The sequence below is a fragment of the Balaenoptera ricei genome, chromosome 11, assembly GCF_028023285.1.
Source record: "Balaenoptera ricei isolate mBalRic1 chromosome 11, mBalRic1.hap2, whole genome shotgun sequence".
NCBI classification, from domain to species: Eukaryota; Metazoa; Chordata; class Mammalia; order Artiodactyla; family Balaenopteridae; genus Balaenoptera; species Balaenoptera ricei.
In genome coordinates this window covers 8,256,800-8,280,980 of record NC_082649.1, presented here as the reverse complement: position 1 = coordinate 8,280,980, position 24,181 = coordinate 8,256,800, and the positions used below count along the sequence as shown (strand labels likewise).

The following is a 24,181-nucleotide window of genomic DNA, read 5'->3' as shown; positions in this document are numbered from 1 at the left end:
TTGCACAGAAGGCGTACTCAACAAAACTTACAGAATCTCTCTCTGTTGCCAAACTTGGTTCATATAGAAACTGAAGCACCCACCCACCTTCCTAGGTACCTTCAGTGAAGCAGAACAGTAGTGCTTGATGGGTCATTCTTCACCTAAAAGACCCCAAAGTACAGGTGGGAGCCATCAAGGCAGCGCCAGCCCCTTCAGCCCTCTCCCTACACCCCAGAGTAAGGGAACTGCCCTTCATTCCCACCTGCAGTCTCTTGAACCTGTTCTTCAGAGACCCAGCGAGCTGGTGCACCCTGCAAAAGGGTTGTGATAGAGCATGCTGGCGAAGACCAAGGCTTTGGAACAGGGTTTAAATCGGGCTCTGTTGTTTACTATGTGACCTTAAGAAAGTTTCTTGGGATCACTGTGCCTTAGTGTCCCAATTTTTTTAAAAGCGTCATAGAAGGTCTATGAAAGTAAATCTGGCTAAGAAGCCTTCTGTATTTTACTATGCTATTCCGCATACCGTCACCCCAGCTTCACCTCATTCTTCCAAGATCACACTGCTTTTTCCTACGTCCCTAGCAGCCTCCTTTGGGTAGCAAATTTGTTTCCCTCTTGTGGTTAACTGCCCAGACTTAATTCCAGTTGTCCGAGCAAAAGCAAAAACAAAAGCAAAAAACAAACACACACAAATTTTACCTTTGGCTACATTCTGTTAAATCTCAAGGGACAGAATTGGTGACTCTTTGTCTTTCTATACAACTTTTCTGTTTCCAAATGTGTGCTCTGAGAAAAAAGATGGCAAATTCTTAAGGAGAAGACCTTGCATGTCCCACATCTTTCCAAATCTGGGATATTCTTCTGGTACCCTTCTCATACCAAGTACTGCCAAACTCCTCCACCCCCATAATTTTGAAAGTTGAAGTTGCAAGGAGATGTTTCTGCTAAGAGACAATATTTTATCATTCAGCTGCTACCAGAGATCTGTATTTTGAAGATACTCAAAGAAAACGAAAGTCTTAAAATAGAGATAGGCAGTGGTTTCCTCCAACAAATAATTTTAATAGCCCAATTAAATTCTTGACTTGTTTTCAGTTTATTCAATCCACTATCATACTAGCTTCTTTCCCATAGAACCTGTCATCTACTTGAGTTTAGACAGTTTGTTAGGGCAGAGTGCTGGGATAAATCCCCCAAAGCAGATGTTTCTTCTGCTTTCCTAGAAATTAAACCTGGAAAAAATTTGCCTCCAAGATATGTTCTGTGTTTGTACTGAACTGAAGAAAATCTTTGCATTTGATTCTCCCACTGGTTAAAGTGGCTTTAGATTCAAATTTTGTATTTACCAATCCATCCCTTTAAATGACATCCTTAAACTTGATCCTTTCCCTTCAAAAACGATGGGAAAACTGTTATAAATAGGGTAGGCTCAGTCCTGGTCTGCTTTGGTTAGGGGTCTCAGGTCTGATAGTGTAGTTTTGATTACTACCCTTCAGTGTGTCTTAAATATGTTGTAACCTACATAACGGAGTAGTTTCAGTTATCTTTTTTTTTCTTCTTCTTCCAGTAAATGATCAGTGCTGTTCTGTGGAACATAAATATCTAGGGCACTAATTCTCGGTCCCGAGATGCCTTGGGCGTTGGAAAGAGGAGCAGGAATGTGTAAGAGCAGTACTTAGGGTGACCAACTGTCCAGTTTGCCTGGGACTGAGGGATTTCCCAGGACATGGGATTTTTTTAGTGCTAAAACTGAGAAAGTCCTGGGCAAACCAGGATGGATTGGTTATCCTAGATACCATCGGTCCTAAGCCCTCACTACTGAAAGATATACCAACTAGAGGATGTTCAATAACTGATCAGTATGGAAGGAGAGGAAATGCTGAAACCATTGATCTGGGTGAGAGGTGCATGCAGGTCATAAAAAGTCTGCAAATTGTAGCGCAGAAAAACTCTACATGACCCTTCCAAACATATCCCTGAACCACTGAGGCATGAGGACGAAATGATGTACATTTGTGGGGTAACTTTATAGTGAACCTAAAAGAATACACTTAAACCATTCTAACTACACAGATGTTCCCCAGTGGTTATAAGAATGTGTTAGTAGCAACGTACACAATGAAGGGAGAGCCTAAAAGGAAAATAACTGTTATTACAGTGTTAGCTATATCTAAAATCCCCTCCCTCCACACCACATATGACTTGACACATCTTCTTTCTGTAAAGAAGGAATTAATAGAAAAATATGTGGTCTTATGAACGGAAATGCTTTTATTAACATTTGTAATAAATGGGCAATGAAGCGAGCAAATGTTAACTCATTTTACGGAACAGTGTAGTCAACTAGCCATTTGAGCTCTCTGACTCTCAATTTCCATATTTGTACAACTTTAGGAACTAAAGATGTTCCCTAAGGCTCCTTTCAGCTCTAAATGTTGTGATATTTCTAGATTCTGCACAGAATAAAGAGGAGGCTATTTTTACAGGAAAACTGCTTTAGGGAGTTTTGCTTAGATTAAGTGCAGGAGAAAGTTGAAAATGTGATAGCACAACTGACCAGAGAGAAATCAAGAAGGCTTTCTTCGAAGTGGGGTGGGGAGCAGTTAGTTTAGACAGACCAAGGTCCCGAGGGAGGAGAAACCAGACGGGGAATTGTTCAGCTTCTCCAGGAGACCACCCGACACCTAGCCGGGACTTCAGGGTCTGGGGTGGGCAGTTTTCATAAGGGACATGGGAGGGCATTTGGAGTCCTAGGCAGGAGGGCCTTTTTTCTGTAGAACCCCAAGGAGCTCAAAGAAGTAGCTCCAACTTGAACTGAGGGCAGAATTACAGATTTTCGATGAAGGAGAAATTATGTGAGGATTGGGGCTAGGAAAGGGGGTGCCTGATGAGGAAATATCTAGAAGAGGGGGCTGATCATGGCAGGAAGCTAACTCCTTTAGGATGATCTTAGTATCTTCAGCTTGCTTAGGAAAGATCGCAGTTTTATCCTCCGATATTTTCACAGTTAAGTTCTGATCTTTTAAATCTGGCTGAAGAGAAAGATTATGGGGGAATGAATATCATGGAAGTAAGTACAGAGCTCAAGGGTAAAGGCTTTGAAAGTACAACCTCCAATCATCTATTCTCTGAAAACATGGCATTAAAGTGGATACAAAGTAAATATATTTGGAAAGAAAGGACAGTCTCTTCAATAAATGGTGCTGGGAAAACTGGACAGCCACACGCAAAAGAATGAAACTGGACCCCTATCTTACACCATATACAAAAAATAACTCAAAAAGGATTAAAGACTTGAACGTGAGACTTTTTTTTTTTCCTGGCTGTGCCATGCGGTTTGTGGGATCTTAGTTCCCTGACCAGGGACTGAACCCGGGCCCTCGGCAGTGAAAGCGTGGAGTCCTAACCACTGGACCGCCAGGGAATTCCCGAACGTGAGACTTGAAACCATAGAACTCCTAGAAAGAAACGTAGGGGGGTAAGCTCCTTGACATTGGTCTTGGTGATGACTTTTTGGATCTGACACCAAAAGCACAAGCACAAGCAAAAAACAAAAATAGGGTTTCCCTGGTGGTGCAGTGGTTGAGAATCCGCCTCCCAATGCAGGGGACATGGGTTCAAGCCCTGGTCCAGGAAGATCCCACATGCCACAGAGCAACTAAGCCCATGAGCCACAACTACCAAGCCTGCGCTCTAGTGACCACGAGCCACAACTCCTGAAGCCCACACACCTAGAGCCTGTGCTCCGCAACAAGAGAAGCCACCGCAATGAGAAGCCCGTGCACCGCAACCAAGAGTAGCCCCCGCTCGCCGCAACTAGAGAAAGCCCGTGCGCAGCAACGAAGACCCAACGCAGCCAATAAATAAATAAATTTTTAAAATTTAAAAAAAAAGCAAAAAAGCAAAAACAAGTGGGATTACATTGAACTAAAAACCTTCTGCACAGCAAAGGAAACCATCAACAAAATGAAAAGATAGCCTAAGAATGGGAGAAAATATTTGAAAACCATATATCTGATAAGAGGTTAATATCAAAAATATATTAAAAAACTCATACAACTTAATAGCAAAAAACCAAACAATCCAATTAAAAAATGGGCAGAGGAACTGAATAGACATTTTTCCAAAGAAGGCATACAGACAGCCTACAGGTACATGAAAAGGTGTTCAACATCACTAATGATCAGGGAAATGCAAATTAAAACCATAATGAGATATCACCTCACACCTGTTAGAATGGCTCTTATCAAAAAGACAAGAAATAAAAAGTGTCAGCGAGGGTGTGGAGAAAAGGGAACCCTTGTGCCTTGTTACTGGGAATGTAAATTGGTAAAGCCACTGTGGAAAACAGCATGGAGGTTCCTCAAAAAATTAAACGCAGAACTACCGTATGATCCATCAATTCCACTTCTGGGAATTTATCCGAAGGAAATGGGAACACACATTCACGCACACACACATATACATTCAGCCATAAAAAAAGAGGGAAATCTTGCCATTTATGACAACACGGATGGACCTCAAGGGCATTAAGTGAAATAAGTCAGACAGAGAAAGATAAATATGGTATGATCTCACTCACATGTGAATCTAAAAAAACAACCCCCTCCCCATAGGTACAGAGAACAGATTGGTGGTTGCCAGAGGCAGGGGTGGGTTAGGCAAAATGGAGGAAGGGGGTCAAAAGGTACAGACCTCCAGTTATGAAATAACTGAGTCATAGGGATGCAACATACAGCATGGTGACTGTAGTCAATAATATGTTACTGTATCTTTGAAAGTTGTTAAGAGAGTAGATCTTAACAGTTCTCATCACAAGGCAAAGAAAATTGCAACCGTGCGTGGCAATGGATGTCAGCTAGACCTGCTATGGTAACCATTCCACAGGATATACAAACATTAACTCATTGTGTTGTACACCTGAAACTGATACACTATTTTGTCTTAATTATATCTCAATTTTCAAAAAAGGTAAACACATTTGGGAAAAAACTTCTTCTACTCATGGCTTTGTCCAAAAGCATGTCAAGAAAGAATGTCACGTACTATTCAGATCAGAGAATGAAAGACAGGCGTTGAGAAACCACATTAAGAACTGGTTAGTTAGGTCAAGAAAATTTAATTTTTGGGACTTCCTTGGTGGCGCAGTGGTTAAGAATCCTCCTGCCAATGCAGGGGACGTGGGTTCGAGCCCTGGCCGGGAAGATCCCACATGCCGCGGAGCAACTAAGCCCGTGCACCGCAACTACTGCATCTGCTCTCTAGAGCCCGTGAGCCACAGCTACTGAGCCCGTGTGCCACAACTACTGAGCTCGCAAGCCAAAGCTACTGAGCCCGCGAGCCACAACTACTGAGACCGCGAGCCAAAGCTACTGATCCTGCGAGCCACAACTACTGAGCCCGCATGCCACAACTACTGAAGCCCATGCGCCTAGAGCCCGAGCTCCGCAACAAGAGAAGCCACCGCAATGAGAAGCCCTCGCACCGCAACGAACAGCAGCCCCTGCTCGCGGCAGCTAGAGAAAGCCCACATGCAGCAATGATGACCCAACACAGCCAAAAATAAAAAAAGAAAATTCAATTTTCTTTTCCTCTATTAGGAACTGTCAGTGTTAATATGGGCTGCAGTATGTAATTTTTGAATTGGGCTCATCACACTGTATTGTATTTTTATGATCTACATGAAAAGAGTCTGAATGGAAGTAAAATCTACCTGCAAAAACTGCATGGCCTTGGGTCTGCATTAAATGGTATAATCCGTGTTCATGTAAAAAAATGGCTCTCAGAATGTTTGCTTTCTTTACCTTAAGTTCAGTCAGCGTGCTTTCATATCATTCTTTTTTTTTTTTTTAACCTAATAATGCCGTTTTTTTTTTTGTTTTGTTTTGTTTTTTTTTAAAGGAACTCCTTTATTTATTTATTTATTTATTTATGGCTGTGTTGGGTCTTTGTTTCTGTGCGAGGGCTTTCTGTAGTTGCGGCAAGCGGGGGCTACTCTTCATCGCGGTGCGCGGGCCTCTCACTATCGCGGCCTCTCTTGTTGCGGAGCACAAGCTCCAGACGCGCAGGCTCAGTAGTTGTGGCTCGCAGGCCTAGTTGCTCCGCGGCATGTGGGATCTTCCCAGATCAGGGCTCGAACCTGTGCCCCCTGCATTGGCAGGCAGATTCTCAACCACTGCGCCACCAGGGAAGCCCTCATATCATTCTTGATCTAAATAAAGTCAAGCAATCAGTAATGATGTAATGATGAATATACAAGTAATGAATATGAAAAAAAAGAGAAAAGGTCAGTTAGAAAAGTAACTGCTGCTTAGTGGGTTCCTTTTTTATTTTTTTGGCCGCACAGCGCAGGAAATTCCCTATAACTGTTGCTTTGGATGTAGCTTTCTAAGACTGCAAATTGCCCACTCCAAGACCCAGAGAAAAATCACTAAAAATCTTAGCAGGGCCATTTGCTTCACCAAATGATGGGTTACTGCCATCAGAGCAGCAGCCCTGTAAAAACCCAGATCTGGTCTTTAAAATAGGGTCCTCTGATGTTAGGCTGTTATTTTTACTTCTTTGGTGCAGAGTTAGGTGCCCATTGGTTAAGCTCACAGATGGTGGGCCTTGGATTGAAGCACAGTCTGGCTTGAGCTGGTGCTGCCCCCAGGATGAACTTGGCATTGAGAAGCATTCCCAAGATGAGCAAGACGCTTTGGAAAAACAGAGAGAGAGAGAACAGTGCCATTGCTGTTGACTAGGGGCAGAAAGGACTTCAGGAAAATTCCCAGAAAAACTGAACATGCTGGAAGATGCTGTCTGAAGCTGACCTATTAAGATTTGGTAAAGGAATCTAGGCTGTGTGTGTGTGTGTGTGTGTGTGTGTGTGTGTGTAGTGGTGGTGAAGGGGGCGGTGGAGGGGGTGATTTGCAGCTGAGTCGGCAGCAGTGCTGAGGGGCATATTAAATGTTATTTCAGTTATTTCCAGTTCAGAAAATATTTATTCTTATCCCACTGGATGTGCCCTATGTTGAGCTGCCAAAAATGTAAAAGACCCTGAAGAGATAACAGTTGTCAGGGTAATATGATATCCACATTCATAATTATAGTTCAAAGAAGATTATAGAATGGCATAAAAGAGTTACAACTGGGACTTCCCTGGCGGTCCAGCCAAAAAAAAAAAGGAGTTACAACAAAGGTTTACAAAATGTACAATAGAGAAAAAAAAAAAAAAAATCAGGGAACACTCCCTAAATGACAATGCATTGGATGCAGACCTATTCAGGCCATTACTTAAATAGGAGAAACAGAGGAGAATGACCCAAGGAAGGAGACTGACAAGAAAAAAAGTACCAAAAGCAGGAATACTAGGCGTGGTTTTTCTGGAGTGTTCCTTTCAGGGAAGGCAGCCGTGGGAATTGATTAATCAGTGATATCGATGTGATTTTCAACAGGGATATGCAACCATCCAACATCCAACGTGCCACGTTGAGATGTGTGTATTGAATAATTCAATAAGCTATTGAAAAATGTCACTGAAGCTTTTGGAATTGAGAAGTTATTCTTAGAAGAAAAATATGTCGAGGGTTAGAATGTTTTGAAGAGGGCGACTTGGGCCAGAGAGACCACATGGATGGGTCTAACAATCTACTTGAGAGATTGGCAGGATGGGCTGGAGTTAGAGCAGTAATGACGGAACCGATCGGTGATACTCACTGGAAACCTATCACACACACAATGTACAGAATGCGCTGATTAGGTGTGGGGGGCTGGAAGAGGAGACGTCGGCTGACATGGAGGACAGCAGTGCCTGTCCCAGAGGCTCTGGAGAAGGGGGTTTCTGGGGAGTAGGGCAATGGAAGCGGGGGCACCTGAGCAGGTGCCAGTGGGACCCTCAGGAAGAGATGCCCGAAGGCCTGGGAGGAACGCAGAGAGGGCCTGGGAGCACGAGGCAGGGTCATGATTCATCAGGACAGGAACGGTGATGAGCCTGGAGGCCAGTGAGATCACCAAGGGAGAGAGAACAGCAAGAGCCAAAAAGCAAATTGGGGAAAAGACTCACGGGGGTTGTTTACTGAAAACTTCCCTCTCGCTAGTTCTGCATTTCACTGAGAATAGTGGCTCTAAAATCAGCTGTTACCCAAGTCTCAATTCAGTAGTTGGTAACCAAGAAATGAAAAGAACAGAATCCATTTAAATATAAGTTTCCAAAGAGGGATTATAAAAGCATTGCCCTTTAACACTTTTGGCAACACATGATAGCTTTTTCCTAATGTTGAAGTTATTGCTCAAAGTTCTGTGACAAAGTATTGTCCCAAGACTGCTGGCTTCAGACAATCATCTCTTCGTGGCACTTTTACCCTATCTGCCTTTTCTGAGTACAAACAACTTTTAGAAAAGAGTGATTCTAGGGACTTCCCTAGTGGCACAGTGGTTAAGAATCCGCCTGCCAATGCACGGTACACGGGTTCGAGCCCTGGTTCAGGAAGATCCTATACGTGGAACAACTAAGCCCGTACGCCACAACTATGCTGACCCTGCTCTCTAGAGCCTGCGAGCCGCAACTACTGAAGCCCGTGCGCCTAGAGCCCGTGCTCCGCAATAAGAGAAGCCACCGCAATGAGAAGCCTGCGCACCGCAACGAAGAGTAGCCCTCATTCACCGCAACTAGAGAAAGCCCATGTTAAGCAACGAAGACCCAACGCAGCCAAAAATAAATAAATAAATTAATTTTTTTAAAAAAAGAGCGATTCTATACATTGCATTGAGGATGGGGGCAGAACACTAGATTAGAAATAGGATGATCTGAATTTGTGCCCATACTTTGCCAATTACTATCCAATCAATAAATCCAACAAACATTTAGAGAAGGTATAGTATACATCCTACTGGGAGATTAGGTTACAAAGCCAAAATGTACAGGGAAGACAGCATACAGTCAAAATTCATCTGGAGAAATCCTTTGAGAATATTAAGTTGACACGGATTCTCTCCATAATTCCAATGCTGACAATTTTCCTTTTCATCTTGGCCCAGATGGTGGTTTCTTCTTATGAGCACCAGATGAAGAAGTTAATTTGAGCTGAGGAGCTATGTCATGAGACGCACACTGTATCTTTAAGATCCGTGAGCATGGGAACCAAGACCCATCGTGGGAATGCAGAATCCACCTCATGCTCACTGTGGACCCCAGACTCATTGGGCGGAATGGAGGGCGGCAGAGGGATGGCCATTTAGACTTACACACACTGTGAGTGTGCATGTGTGTACGTGTGTGTGTGTGAGAGAGAGAGAATACAGTTGAGTTTGTGCAAGTGAAATAACACCGAGGAGCCAGGGCTCCATTGCTCCTGTGCCAGGCGTTGTGCTAGGAACGAGGAAGAAGAAATTAGCAGGTGCTGGTGCTACCCTTGCAGGTCAGTCTAGAAGCCACTAGGAGCACAAACACAGCATTGCAAGACTAACAGTAGTACAATGTGACACAGGGGGATGGAGTCCACAGGAGCGAGAATTAGGAAAGGCTCTTTAGAGAATATGACTCTAAGCTGAATCTTCAAAGAAATGCCCGTGCCAATCAGAGGAGGGAGAGGGAGGAAGAGCGTTCTAGAGCATTCTGGAGGGGAGCTGGCATGCGTCGAGGCAGGGAGGCTGAAAGTGGCACATTTGGGACCCACGAGTTGTCTGGTACAGCTGGTGTGCAGTATGGGATGGGGGGGCAGAGCATAGGGCGAGAAGGCGCTGCAGAGGTCAAGGGGCCACGCTGCAATGAGCTCCGTTCCAGCAAAGGGGCTAGGACGTGAGGCTGTATGTGGCGGGGCTGCACAGGAGGTTTCTAAGAAGGAGAGAGACATGATCATGAGACCGACGTGCATTTTTATCGAGGTCTTTCTGTCACTATGGAGGATGGATTAAAGCAGGCTAAGAATGGCATCAGGGAAAGTAGTTAGAAAGAAATTAGGCTATTGTAGGAGAGAGAGGAAGAGAGAGAGGGATGGCAGCACCAGCCATGGAAAGGAGGCCAACAGCCAGATCCCATTCACTAACCGTTTACCCTGTACCTGGCAGGAGCCGAGCCCTTGCACACATCCCCTTGCGTCTTCTGCCCACAACCCTATGAACCGGGTGCTGCCAGGTCAAGGCATCCCCGTGACCATCACATGAGGGCCTCGCCCACGTCATGCCAGGTCCAGCCCTCACCCCCGCCCCCTTGGCTGCTTTTCTGGCTCCTGAACACATGGAGCCCTTGCTCACCTCAGGGCCTTTGCAATCTCTCATCCCTCTGCCTGGAACCTCCTTCTTGTTCCAATGGCTTGTTCTCATTTTGGAGGTGCAGTTCATGTGCTACTTTCACTAAGAAGTAGGTCCCTTCCTGCGTCAGCCTGCTTGTTTCCTTCATAGCACTTAGAATCTCTAATTATCTTATCTGTCTACTTTTTATTGCCTGTCTCCTCCTTCTAGAATACTCCATGAGAGTAGGGGCCTTATTTGTCTTATTCACTATTATATACTTATTCACTATTATTTCTCAGTACCCAGCACAGTGTCTAAGTGCTCAGTAAATATTTATTGGGGTAGGGGGAGGGATAAATTAGGAGTTTGAGATTAACATAGACACACTACTATATATAAAGTAGATAACCAACAAGGACCTACTGTATAGCCCAGGGAACTATACTCAATATTTTGTAATAACATATAAGGGTAAATAATCTGAAAAAGAATATATATAGATATATATTCATATATATACGTATATATGTATATATATATATCTGAATCATTGTAAAGCAACTATATTTCAATAAAAAATAAAATAAAATAAATTTATTGAATGAATATCCATTTTACAGATGAAGAGAATGATAATGATAATAACAGTAAAAACAATAAAAACTAACACTCAAAATATGTGCTGGGCACTGGTCAAACTCATCTAAGTCTCACAGATTTGATGTAAATATCATTATTTCTCCCATTTTATAGATGGAGAAACGGAGGCTCCCACATTTAGGTAACTTGTCCAGAGTCACAAAGCTTGTAAATGGCAGAGCAGAGATTCAAATTCAGGCAGTCTGGCTCCAGGGTCCAGCTTTTAACATCTATGCTGCATGGCTACTCTAAGACTGGGCTTTCCAGTCGTCGGGTCACAAGGCTGGCGATGGAGGAGCTAGGATTCCAACCTGGTTCTCTCGACTCTGGAAACCAAGCTCCAGGGCTGGAGGGATGGGGGTGGTGAGAACTGAGGAGAGAGCAGCCGGCCGGCAGGTCTAAGCTAACAGAGGGCGCTGTTGATTGAGGGGCACACAAAGGCGAGCATGGGTTGAGTTCTGAGCGTGTAGAATTCCAGGTCCCCGTTGCACGCACTCTCTCCTTTACTGTGCTTCCGGCTTTTGGAGCAGGACACGTCACTCAGCCCCTCTGATCCCATCCTCACACGTGTAAAATGTGAATTTAGATACTGACCCAACAGGATTCTTGTGACGATTAAACTGAGATAATGCAGACCCATGGGCAGATGTTCAGTAAACATTACTCTCCTGATCTTTTCTGTACCTTCCGCTCGCACGGAAAAGCCAACGTTTTCAGGAAAATGGGCTAAGTATCCAGATGACATAAGGAACAAGAGAGAAAATTCCTGGGTGGGTCCAATTATATAATCATTCCCCAAGCTTAATGAGACTTAGAATTAGCTAAGTTTCATCTTCTGAACACTTGCTGTTATTGCAATAATCAAATGAAGAATTCATAAAACTAGGTTCAATTTAATCTAAGCTTACCACATAAATCTTACCTCTGCTTCCCCCTACTTCCCTGTAGATGTTTCTTTTCATTCTTTTTTTTTTTTTCTTTTTTCTTTGGCTGCGCCGCTAGGCTTGCGGGATCTCAGTTCTCTGAACAGGGATCGAACCTGGGCCCTGGCAGTGAAAGTGCCGAGTCCTAACCACTGGACAGCCAGGGAATTCCCTCTTTTCATTCTTATTTCTTGCTAGGTATATGCAATATTTGTCTTTGGACAAGCCACTTATTTTAATCTTAAATTTCTCGTCTGCAAAATGGGAACAACTGTCCTCCCCTTAATAGAATTCTTATAAGAATTAAAGGAGATAATGTGTTAGAAGTTCCTTTGCAAACTAAGTACTATCCAAATATAATAATTATTATTAAAAAGAAATATAAAGATATATTTGTATAAAATTATCAAATTTATATTAAATAATTAAATTATTTATTGATATACTTATTATTTATATCTATAAATATAAACAAAATATAATTTTATTTAAAATGTTTTTATGATGGACTTCCCTGGTGGTGCAGTGGTTAAGAGTCTGCCTGACAATGCAGGGGACATGGGTTCGAGCCCTGGTCCAGGAAGATCCCACATGCCGCGGAGCAACTAAGACCGTGCGCTACAACTACTGAGCCTGCGCTCTAGAGCCCACGAGCCACAACTACTGAAGCCTGTGCGCCTAGAGCCCGTGCTCCGCAACAAGAGAAGCCACCGCAGTGAGAAGCCCGCGCACCACAAGGAAGAGTAGCCCCTGCTCACTGCAACTAGAGAAAGCCCGTGCAGAGCAATGAAGAGGCAACACAGCCAAAATAAATAAATAAATAATTAATTAATTAAAGGTGCTAATAATTAAAAAAAAAAATTTATTTAAAAAAAATTTATTTTAAAAAAATAAATAAATTTATTTTAAAAAAATAAATAAATAAAATGTTTTTATGAGGGAAGAGAAGTATGCTTATTGAGATCATGCCTTTTCCACAATGGTAATTTAATTAGTCTTCTCCAAGTTATAATTGCCCAAGTGCTGAAAACTGTATATCTCATTAAATCTTCTCCTTCTAATCCAGGTGGAGATGCTCACTGAAAACCCCCCTGCCTGCAGGACGCGGAACCACCTTGCAGTGGGCGTGTGCTTTTGTCTGGCAGGCATCACGGCGAAAAGAACCATCCTTCACCATAGCTTGCCCTGAACTTTTAGCTCTAGGGTGAAAAAGTGACCCAAGAGAGGCTGGTCAGCATTCTTCCTGCCCCTGGTTTGTTTAGGGATAGGGATTTGGACCAAGCAGGACCAATCTGACGACTTCCCTGAGCTGTTGCTGGAACTATGAGGAAAAAAACCTTTCTTTTCTCTCAGGAGTGCCAGCTGTGAGAAGCCAGCAGCTGGAGCTACTTCTGAGCCTCTCTGACACCATGTGGGGAGGACCAAACTGAATAAAGTCAACCCAGAGACAGACAGACAGACAGACAGAGTGACCAGTTCAGACCAAACTGGGACTTCCCTGGCTTTAGCGTAGAAGGTCCTATGCCCAAGACCCCCCTCAGACCTGGGCACACAGGGACGGTTGGTCACATCACAGAGACAAAGAGTCCCACATATACCGTTCCAAGCCTTGATCCAGCTTTACTCAGAGGCCCTCCTTGGGCACCTCAATTCTATGACCCAGTAAGTTCTGGGGTCTGTTTAAGCAACTTTGAGTTGTGTTTCTGTCACATGCAACTCAAAGAGTCATAACACATGCCCAAAGAATGTCCACATATAAGGCACAAAGTTAAAAAAGCAAAAGAAATCAAAGTAGGAAACAAGCTATTTTTAGCATTGAAACACGAGGAAATGTGATCATGTGGTCCCTTCTGAAGTTGAGGTAATTTATTTGACAAAGGGGCTCCGGAAAAAAAAAAAAAAGAAGTATACAAAATGGAAAAAAGAAGAGGCAAATGAAAACATTCTTAGGGAACAAAAACCTCATGGCATGAGAAAGGTCAGAGAAACGCATGAGCAAAACTCCAAAAGAACACGCTTAGGCAGTGAGGGGAAGAAAGTAGCTGAAGTCAAAGCCTGGAGCAGTTTTGCCTTTTCATTAGAGACAGACCCACTGTAAAGTGGGACCAGAAGACAAGTGAGCCACGGAAGCGGACAGTGAAAAAACTAGACCAGCACAGCCTTCTGCAGATCCTCAACAATTCCACAAGACTTAAAGCCAAACATCTCAATGGTCTCTGGCACTCCGCCCTGGGGCAGGGAGGCCAAAGAACATGCTATGGGAATAACCAGAAAACCTAGAGGAAATGAGCTTTTCTTAAGGTGACATACAGCAGCGATTACAAAGATTGGAGAAGTTAGAAAACCTCAGCGTGCACCAGAATTCGTACAGCGTGCATATGACAGAGCCTCATGCTGACCCTAACCGTAACCCTCAAGCGCTATAGGATGAGTGAGAGAAATTTGTGCTCCCGAAGGGTTTCCTTTGAGAACATGGCCAGAAGGGAGAAATCTAGACAATCCATCTGTACACAGCCACACAGGATGGAATGAAAACCACTCTTTCTGGCCTTCCCTGAAGAAGGATGTGAGACTGGGGCCCCCAAGGAACATGGCCCGGCACCATTTCTAATTCTAATGCAGTTTGGAAAAAACTTAAGTGTTGAAAACCAAGAGAGAAGGCATTTTCTCAATAGAAAGACAACATGAAAACAAAACAAAACAAAACAGTGTGAAGATATGTGATTTAGTCTTACCTCTGTGAGTATACTTTCTATTGAGTCTCACTTTATTTATTTATTTGCCGTGCAGCGCGGCATGTGGGATCTCACTTCCCCAATCAGGGATCAAACCCGCACCTCCTGCAGTGGAAGCACGGAGTCCTATCCACCGGACCGCCAAGGAAATCCCGAGTCTCACTAATTTTAAACTATTCGCATTTTGTTGTCTGATATCATCTAGTAACAGGGTACTAATCATGTTCTTGGCCTCAGTCCTCTTGTGGGTGTTTCAGGGAGCCTGATATGGCTGTGCAGGGTCTTTCTAACACAAACACTTAAATTTAGGATGTTTAGGATAAAAACAGAAGGAAACTTTGAGGGAGGCAAGGAACGGCACCATCTGAACTTGCGCATTTGCGAAAATGTTTCCGCTGTATTTACCGAAGGACTTTTCCCCTTAAAACATGAACACTGAAAACAGAAGACGTGATATGGTAAAAGGTTGTCTGGTAATAAAGAACCAGATTCATGCACCAAATCCTAAATCACAAAGAACGCTCAAGTGGAAAACCAACCGCTGGAGGGACTGGAGCATGTGACTGAATTTTGCATCGCCTTTGAAGATGGGGTGGTCCATCACTGGGGCTAGAGCATGTGATGGCTTGTTTTCTTTAAATCACTTGTAATTCAGGAAGGGCCCACCTACAAGCAGGATATCTTCCTGCTTGCTCCCTGAACCAGGATGCCATCTGGAATGTAAGAGAGGAAGGAGGCAAGACCCTAGGAAACGTCACGTTATCCTGAAAAACATCCCTTGCAGAATCAGACCACTGAGGTTCCCTTAGCACAGCTCTCATCTCCGATTTCCTACAGGGGTAATGAAAGGCATTTGCCAAGGCTAAGGGGCAACAAGATTGATGGAGTCTAGACTCACCTCTATGAATATACTTTGTATTGAGTCTCACTTTATTTATTTATTTATTTATAAATAAAAGCATTTTGGCCTTTCTACAAATTCTCGACAGCTGCATGCTAGGTGTTTATGTGGTTCTGGGTATTGTGTCCTCTGCAAAGAAAGGCATATGTAGGAACAAAAAGGATCTTGCCTCCTGGGGCCCTTAGTTTGTAGCTGGGGAGATTGGAGATTACAAGAGGCTATTTATATGGGGTCCTACTGTCGCTGAGAGAGGGTAGAAGCCAGCGAGTCACCCCACAAACCTACAGCAAAAATGGTCTCTTCTCCCGCCTTGTCTATTTCACCAGGGCTGGAAAGGAGAAGGGGGTAAAGAAAAAAAAATGGGGGGTAAGAGATTATTTTTCCTCGATTTTGTTAAATTGATTTGACATTGATAAGACTGACCATCCTTCTGCAAACCAAACAGACATTTAACACTAACGCAAACCCATGTTTTTCTTTTATTAAGAAACGACAATTCAGGCTTTTGTGAAGTTATGAACTGCCTTCATTTTAGTATGATACTATGGAACCACAAGGCTAGTATCAAATCTTTATAAATCCTAAGGGAATAGTGAAAATAGAAAGGGAATAAATGTTTAAATATGAAAATCAGCCTCTAATTACCTAATGCTCACCGATTAGATGCCAATGATGGAAACAACAGATAAAAGGTGAAAAGATGGCCATAGGAAGAGGGAGGTCAAGAAAGAGAGCTTGCACAGTTCGAGAGCAAGCCCTGTTCACCAGGCCAGTCACCCTGGGATTCAGAGACCAAACACGGTATTTTCCAGAGAATGCTGGCATGTTTATCGCCCAGCAGGCCCCACCCTGCAGCCTGAGAGCACCTACCAGTGTTTCCAACTTGGCAACCCCCCAAAAACCAGAACAATGATTGCTTTTCTCTTGCTATAATAATGCTGTCGAGTTCATCAGAGATCCATTTTGTATTTTTCATTGGGTCCAAAGCATGCTGTTTCCTTCAGAAGAAATCCTATCATGTTTTATACAGTTTTAAAAATAATTGATCTGGTCCGTTAGTACAGGTAGAACTGTTTTGATGAGAAAGGAAGGAGCTTCTCCTGGAATCTCATTATTTATCTGAAGTTAAAATATATGTATTTTTAAAACTTTACACCTGTGATATAGTACATGCATGAGTCTAAATATTTCTTTGCTCACTGGGTCTTAGGGAGACAGCTGTGGTGCCATAGTAAAGTCTCATGCTTTGCCAGTCATTCATCCATTCATTTTTATTGAGCATGTACTATGTGTTCTATGCATGGAGGATACAGCAGTTAACAAGATAGAAAATGACCCAACTTCACGGAGCTAATACAGAGGAGGGCAAGAACAAATCCATTCAAGTAAGTAGATAGGACATTCCAGATGATAATAAACTCTTTGAAGGAAAAAGGTGGGGTGGTCAGCTCAGCTTCTCTGAGCTGATGACCTCTGGCTGATAAGAGGGAGCCTGTGAAGGTCTGGGGCTAGGCAGGGGAGTGGCCAAGGCAATGGCCCTGGGGTTACAGCAAGTCTGACAAATTTGGGGGAAAGAAAGAACACCAGTGGGGATGGAGAACAATAATACCGATTGTGGTTAAAGATTTAATAAGATGATGAATGCAAAAGAACACAATGAACTGCAAAGCAATACCACTAAAAGGTATTATTTGGCTTGGTTAGAATACTGTATTCTAAAGAACGTCATTCTTTAGATGTTTAGAGTTTATAAAGGATGCAGGAGAAAACTATATATTTCAGTTTTCATCTTCTAATAAAAAGGAGCTGGCTCTCGAAAAGCCCTTTCAAGGATGGCACGTTGCCTTCACGTGAAATAGGAAATCCCACATACCTGGAATCCTATTGAGCGTCACCCAGAAATGTTCATCCGGACTGAAGGTGTCTTTGGACCACTGGAGCAAGTCAAGAGCCCGTGGGTCATGGAGAACAAAGTTGGTAAACTCTCTTGACAGGGCAACATAGGCAGAACCAAAGTAAATGGTGAGATTGTGGGGAGCAGGCCGTTTCAATGCTGTGGTTCTTATCACATAGGAAAGCTCTTTGCCCAGGTGCTCTCGGTGGACATATTTAGTCCGCCCAACTGCGTGAGCTGGAGGCAGCACCCCTGGGGTGATGTTTTTCCCTTTAAATCCTTTCAGATACTGAACTATCTCCCTGTTGGTTTTCAGGGGGAAATCTTGCCCACAGGTGTTGATGGCGTACTTCCACGGAACGTCCAAGGCTGCAAGATCTTTGATGCAGTGCAGGTCAGCCTGGAGCCTGGAAATCCCACCGTAGACCACGGGTTCCATCTTGGAAGCCAGAAAAGCATTTGGGAAGCAGCTCAGTAATTGCTTCACTGCATCTTTAAATTCAACTGTCGCTTTCTCATCCACGTGAACACAGTAGATATTCTGAGGCATGTAAATAGCTCTGAAGAGCCTTGCAAAGGTGTCGAAATTGTGATGGATGACCATGATATATGCCAAAGGAAATTCAGCTTCTTCTTTAGATAACGGCGCCGTGATGTAGTGGCTTTGAGTCAAGTATTCCTTGCAAGAGGACGTCTCATAGATCATGAGTTTGTTTCTCCAGAGGAAAGGTGTTTTGCCATTGATAAAGGATATGCAAACTTGACTCAGCATCGAAGTGTCCGAGTTATTTAGCCTCTGGAAGCCTTGCTCGCCCCCAAAATTGAACACGTAGAACATGATAAAAATGATTACACAAGAGACAGAAACTATAAAGAGGTAACGCATCAATGAAGGCATGCCTCCAAGAGGAGATTTCAAAGACCGTCAAAATCTAAGTCCTCTCCCAAACTTACTTTTTTCTCTGAGTTCTTATTTTGGTGCATACTCCAGTAATTCGTGCACTGAAGGAGACACGGTGAATTCATTCGGTTTCATCCCGGGAATCCAGCGGCTGGCGCACTCCCCATGCTGAGAGTAGCTACTGAGCCCGCCTCGTCCTCTGCCTTTCAAACCGCCTTTGTCTACATCCCGGTAGCAGGTTGCTTAAGCCCAGCCTTTTTCCCTCCCTCTGGCTCCCAGCTCCCAACGGCTAGCTGTTTCACTAAAACTCTGGTTTTAGTCTCCTTTTCCCCTGCAGATTTAGTTTCTCAGATCTCTTTTCCTTCATTTCCGGAGGGCTTTTTGCCCCCCTCTTGTTACTGTCATTCAGGGCATTAATACAGTAAGAACGAAAGTTGAAATGATGCGTTCTGGCAGGCGTGCCGTTTCCTGCTAGTCATCCGACAGGCTGCGGCACTCGCCCCGCCTTGTTGCTCATGGCAATGATCCACAGCCTGGTCCCTCGACTCTTCGACCACGCTCCACGGGGTATAATGTTGCCTCCGTTCTCAAACATGCCGCTTTAGTGAAAAACTGACTGAAGTGACGAGATGGAAAATTAAAAAAAAAAACCTCACCCACCGGGCTCTTTTGTAATGCTTTCTAGCCCCGCCCTACTCTTTTGCTTTTTCTTTTTTTGGCCCTGCCGCGAGGCATGCGGGATCCCAGTTCCTGGACCGCGGATTGAACCCGAAGCCCCTGCAGTGGAAGTGCGGAGTCTTCAGCCCTGGACCGCCAGGGAAGTCCCCGGCCCTCTCTTTTCTAAAACAAGAGCTTAGCGGGGTTCCAGTCCTAGGGGATCTGAAAGTGCAGGGCTCTGGGTCCTGTGACTTTGAGATTACCTCGTGACAGCCCCTCTCCTCCCACCGTGGTGCTTATCGTAAGGATTGAAACGGAGCAGGACCCTGTGGGGTCCTCCCTGGTACAAATTCTTTCCGTGCCCCCCGTTTCTTGTTTGTAGGAAATAGGCTTCCTTCAGGCTCCTGGACGTCCCCTGAGCTTCAAAGGGCAGATTCAAACAGTTGCTAATCAGGGAAGGGAGGGGATGCAGAAACAAGGGAGGAACAGCCTAGAAACAATACTGCAGCCTTGGGGCAGCGTCCTGGTTCCTCCTCAAGGGATACACACAACAATATCTTTGAGTTCTTCTGCGGGAACTAAGGCCTCCACCCAGGTGGAGGATGGTAACTTCAGGCTGAGCCCAAGATCCCTGGAGCGCCGCCCTGCTACCTCGCCACCAGCCGGTCAGAACAAAGTCACAAGCCCTGTAGCCCTCAGCCCAAATTTTGCCCATTAAATACTCCCCCCAAAACCGTCGGGGTTTTAGAACATGAGCCACCCATCCTCTTTGTATTGGCATCTTTACAATAAATGCTGCACTTTCCTTCACCACAACCCGGTGTCATTAGATTGGCCTTACTGCCCGCCGGCGAGAGGCCCTGAGTTTGATTTGGTAACAGGATGTTGGGGTCCAATGAACAAATGCCAAGCTACATCCCCTGATTTAGATGAGACCTTAAAACTTCACCGGAAAGCACTCGAATCCTGGCACAAGTGATGTTCGGATAAGGGCACCTAGAGTGCGTTCAGGTTTTCACTACCCAGAGAACATCATCTAATACTCAGAGAAGTGCTTTATACCTGCCCGGTTAAGCCTGTCAAATCACCTAGGAAACGAATGTTGTTTTCCCCTATTTGTAAACAGCAGAGTTTTGGCTGAAGAGCATGAAGCTCTTTAACTTACAAGGTTCTCATCTTCAACCTTTTATTTTTCCGACCAGCTTTTTTTTAATACAGATCAACATATTTTATTTATGATGGCTTCTAACATACCCATACAACTACTTCATGCCTTCCCGTGTCACCTCCCTTTGAAGTGAACGTAACCCCTCTGAGCCTCCATCCTGTAGCAGTAACTCACTCTTGGAGACTGAGCACCCACCCACCCCCGCATGAAGAAAAAATGTCCTTTAATGCCCTTTCTCTCCTCCCTTTTGAAAAGTCTCTACCCTGCTATTAATGAAATTAATAGAACAATATGCTTATTCCTTGTTTTCAGCAGAGGTAGGAAAACCAATGCTAAGCCCCCTTGATTCAAGGCACCCTGCACTTCAGCTGAATGACACATCACCTCCTGAACCACGGTAGGTTTTCATTCTAGCTTTTATTGCTCCCATTTTTCATTATTCCAGCTGGTACATTATTTTTCTCTCTCCCTTACTAAATTCTCCTCATTCTCTAAGACCCATCACGAATAAACTCTACATAGAACCCACCTTTGGCTTTTTATGCAAAGTGGAAGAAAGTAAATGGAGCCCTTATCTGGACAGAGCAGATCAATCTAATTCTTAGTGTTCCCATGGAGCAAAGAGAATGACTCTGAAAATGATATGATAATGAATGATAATGGTAAATGACAAGACAATGAATGATAACGGAAAATTCAATCCCTAGCTTCTTTTTTTCCCAAATAATACCTTTAAATATCAGGTTATAGTCTATCCTATTTCAAGACAACAGAGAGTAATTTCTGTATCTAGTTTGGCAAAGACTTTTTGGCTTAGAGTGAATATTAAAATATTTTAAATATTTGCAGTTTGACAAAGTGTTCAGATACATGACAATGAGGCCAACAGAGTCTGTTTACATTAATATTTCCAACTGGCCAACAACAAAGGGGTTCAGATTTACGGTTCAGCTCGGAACCAACGCTCGAGGACATCCGCCGCCTCCATGCCGAGTTTGCTGCTGAACGAGACTGGGACCAGTTCCACCAACCTCGGAACCTCCTCCTGGCCTTGGTGGGGGAAGTAGGGGAGCTGGCAGCGCTCTTTCAGTGGAAGCCGGATGAGGAGCCTGGGCCCTAAGCTCCAAGAGGGAAGGGCATTTTTGTATGCACAGCGCCTGGCACATCCAGGCCTGTCAATGTCTATTGGCTGTTGAATGAATTGTCTTGTCACTGGTGCTGCAACCATTTTCCCTTTTTTTTTTTTTTTTTGCTGCTAAAAGCTTTATTGTTTCCATTTGGTCCAAGGCTTGGGAGAGGGCTCCAGGGTGGTTAAAAAGCTGCCTAGTGGCTGCAGAGAGGGGCTTCAGGCAGAAGCCCTGACACCAGAGGGCTATAGAACTAAGATTAACTTTGCATGTATTAATTTTGCATACATCCATATATGTCTTTCCGTAGACTGATTTGTATTTAATAAGGAAACATATACAGTGAGGGAACCTGGGTTATGCGTCCTGAATAAATCACCTGTTCTTAAGTTTCAGATTCTGCAAAATGCGGGAAGATCTCTTTCCGAAAGACACGATTCAATCAAAAACACTGCTACTGTGATCACGAGGTGGAATAACAGTTTTAAAGTGTCTGAGAGAAATATATGACTCATTTGTTTATCCATATACTACACCAAACATTCTTTCCACTCCTTTCTGACCTTACCAACACTCTGTGCCTACTGAGTTTAGGACCATATATGAGTAAGAATTACTCCAGCCTTCACGGAAACTTTGGTATAGTTGGGGAAATAAGACAGAAAACCCAGTGCACTGAAATATTTGAAGTACAAGAATAAAAATGTCCAAAGTACAATGATACCCAAGAAAAGACTGATCAAATGATTGACACACTGTAAGGTGTGGTGCCGGAGAGCACAGATCCAAGAGCCAGACTCTCTAAGGTCAAATCACACGTCATTGCCTATTGCTTCCGAGTCCACAGGCAGGTTGCTTCATCTCTCTGTGCCTCAGTTTCCTCATCAACAAGATAGAAATATAACAGTGCCTACTTCATAGGTAGTTTTTGTGTGGTTTAATATGAATAAGGCACTTAGAACAGTGCTTATCACATAGTAAGCCTGAAATATAATATATACTGGTTATTACCACCACCACTTCCTCCTCCTCAGTTCTCCTGGGGATGTGAAGGGACTCAAAGAGTAGTGAGGTCTTCAAAAGAGGATACTGATTGAGCTGAGACATAAAAGATAAGTAAATGAAACAGCAGAAACACAGGCGCTATCAGGAAGAGCACTCCACATTTGGGGGGGAAATAAGAAAAGCCAACTGACTGAAAATGCAAGTTTTGAAGATGAGCGTACTGGGAAAGACAGGGCATGAGATGAGGCTTGGATATGGAAGATCCCGGTATGTCATGATCAGGAATTTTACTTGACAGAGGGGAGCTGCTGACTCTAAGTGGGAAATACCATGTTCAGGTATGACTTTAGCAAGTTGACTTAGCAGATGTGAAGAAATTGCAAGGTGGAATGGCAAGAGTGGAGATGGAGAAATCATTAAAAGATAACGTTCATAACCAGCAATAGCAAGAGCTCCAACTGAGGCAGTAGAAACACAGAAAGGAGAAGGATAACAGACCAAGAAAAAAAGAAGGAAGAAGAATCAACAGAGTTTGGTTACTGACTGGTTGAGTGGTCCAAGAGGATGCCTGGGGTTTTAGTTGAAAGGACTTGACAAGTTGGGAGTAGAGGAGTTGGGCTTTTTAGGTCAAGATAATAAGCTCAATTTTGGATTATCTTGAATTTGGGACTTTGTTGGCAATCCCAATTTGAGTTTTCCAGGAAGAAACTGAATGCATAGATGTGAAATTCTAAAAGACATGTGGGATCTGTCCGACCAGGGATGGAACAAGTGCCCCCTGCATCGGAAGCACAGAGTTTTAACCACTGGACTGCCAGGGAAGTCCCAATAGTCAATACAATTTTAACCTCTAATGGCAGGAGAATTTCCTAGGAAACCTAGTCTGACTTTTCATGGGATTGGGGAGGTGGGTCATTGCAATGTAATGTAATGTAAAGTCATGTTGATTTTGTGGAGTTTTTGCTTCATAGCTACTTGTTCTGTTTACTGATCACATCCAAAAGCAGACTCATTTCCTTCCCCCTCAAACCTGCCCTTTCTCCTCTGTCGCAGCCTTGAGGGGCCTTACTCTTCTCCTTGTCACCTAGGCTCAGTCTCTAAGTTCTCCCTCTTCCTGACCCACTGATCATCAAGTCCTGGAGATTCAAATTCTGCAATACCTTGCATCTGTCTCCTTCTCTCCATCCCTCCTACCCCTCCCTCGTCGTGCTCCAGAACCTAAGCTCCAAGAGGGAAGGGCTTTTTTGTATGCACAGCACCTGGCACATCCAGGCCTGTCAATGTCTATTGGCTGTTGAATGAATTGTCTTGTCACTGGTGCTGCAACCATTTTCCCATTTTTTTTTTTTGCTGCAAAAAGCTTTATTGTTTCCATTTGGTCCAAGGCTTGGGAGAGGGCTCCAGGGTGGTTAAAAAGCTGCCTAGTGGCTGCAGAGAGGGGCTTCAGCAGAAGCCCTGACACCAGAGGGGTTCCTCAAAGGCCACTGGGCTCCGGAAGCTCCTAGTCGTGCTTGAGGGTGAGCCTTTCAAAGAGATACTCGCCCAGCCTGGGGACCAGCCAGCCTGCGGAGGTTGGTCAGGTGGTCACCCATCTTCTTGATGAGTTTCACCTCCTCATCTAGGAAGAGGCTCTCCAGGAAGTCGCAGAGGTGGGGGTCTGTCCAGGCAGAACCCAGGGCATGCAGATCCAGAAGGGCCTGGTTCAGGTTCTTCTTCATGTTAATGGCAGCTTCCATAGCGTCCTGGGTTTCACCCCACTCATCTTGAGATGGCTTCTGCACGTCCTGGAAGAGGGCGCGGCCGCCGCGTTGGTTTTGCATTTTCAAGAGACGTTCGGCACTCTCGTGCTTCTCTTCGGCCAATTCGCGGAAAAAGTGGCCCATGCCCTCCAGAGCCACATCGTCGCGGTCGAAATAGAAGCCCAGAGAGAGGTAGGTGTAGGAGGCCCGCAGATGCATGTTGACCAGGCGGTTGACGGCGGCCTCCACCTCGGTGGAATAATTCTGACGAATCTGGGAGCTCATAGTTGATCGGTAA

The 24,181-nt window shown here is 44.2% G+C and overlaps 2 protein-coding genes across 3 annotated transcripts in view; both read right to left on the bottom strand.

Annotated features, from left to right (window-relative positions):
• LOC132374326 (N-acetyllactosaminide beta-1,6-N-acetylglucosaminyl-transferase) overlaps positions 1-24,181 on the bottom strand; it is a 98,281-nt gene that overhangs the window by 38,399 nt on the left and 35,701 nt on the right. Inside the window, exon 1 of one of the 2 annotated variants that reach the window (XM_059937909.1) lies at positions 17,266-20,026. The exons of the other annotated variant lie outside the window; for it this stretch is intronic. Within the exon in view, the coding sequence (XP_059793892.1) occupies positions 17,266-18,184 (919 nt within the window). The 5' untranslated portion in view covers positions 18,185-20,026. Of the gene's footprint in view, positions 1-17,265; positions 20,027-24,181 lie in introns of those variants that run through there. 2 annotated transcript variants of the gene reach the window in all.
• LOC132374328 (ferritin light chain-like) lies at positions 23,656-24,168 on the bottom strand. Its single transcript, XM_059937912.1, has one exon. It carries the CDS (start codon positions 24,166-24,168, stop codon positions 23,671-23,673), a length of 498 nt encoding a protein of 165 aa, XP_059793895.1. The 3' UTR covers positions 23,656-23,670.

What these genes read in the sequence shown, in the direction of transcription:
- LOC132374328 (XM_059937912.1), bottom strand. Translation starts at nt 24,168, where the DNA reads ATGAGCTCCCAGATTCGTCAGAATTATTCCACCGAGGTGGAGGCCGCC.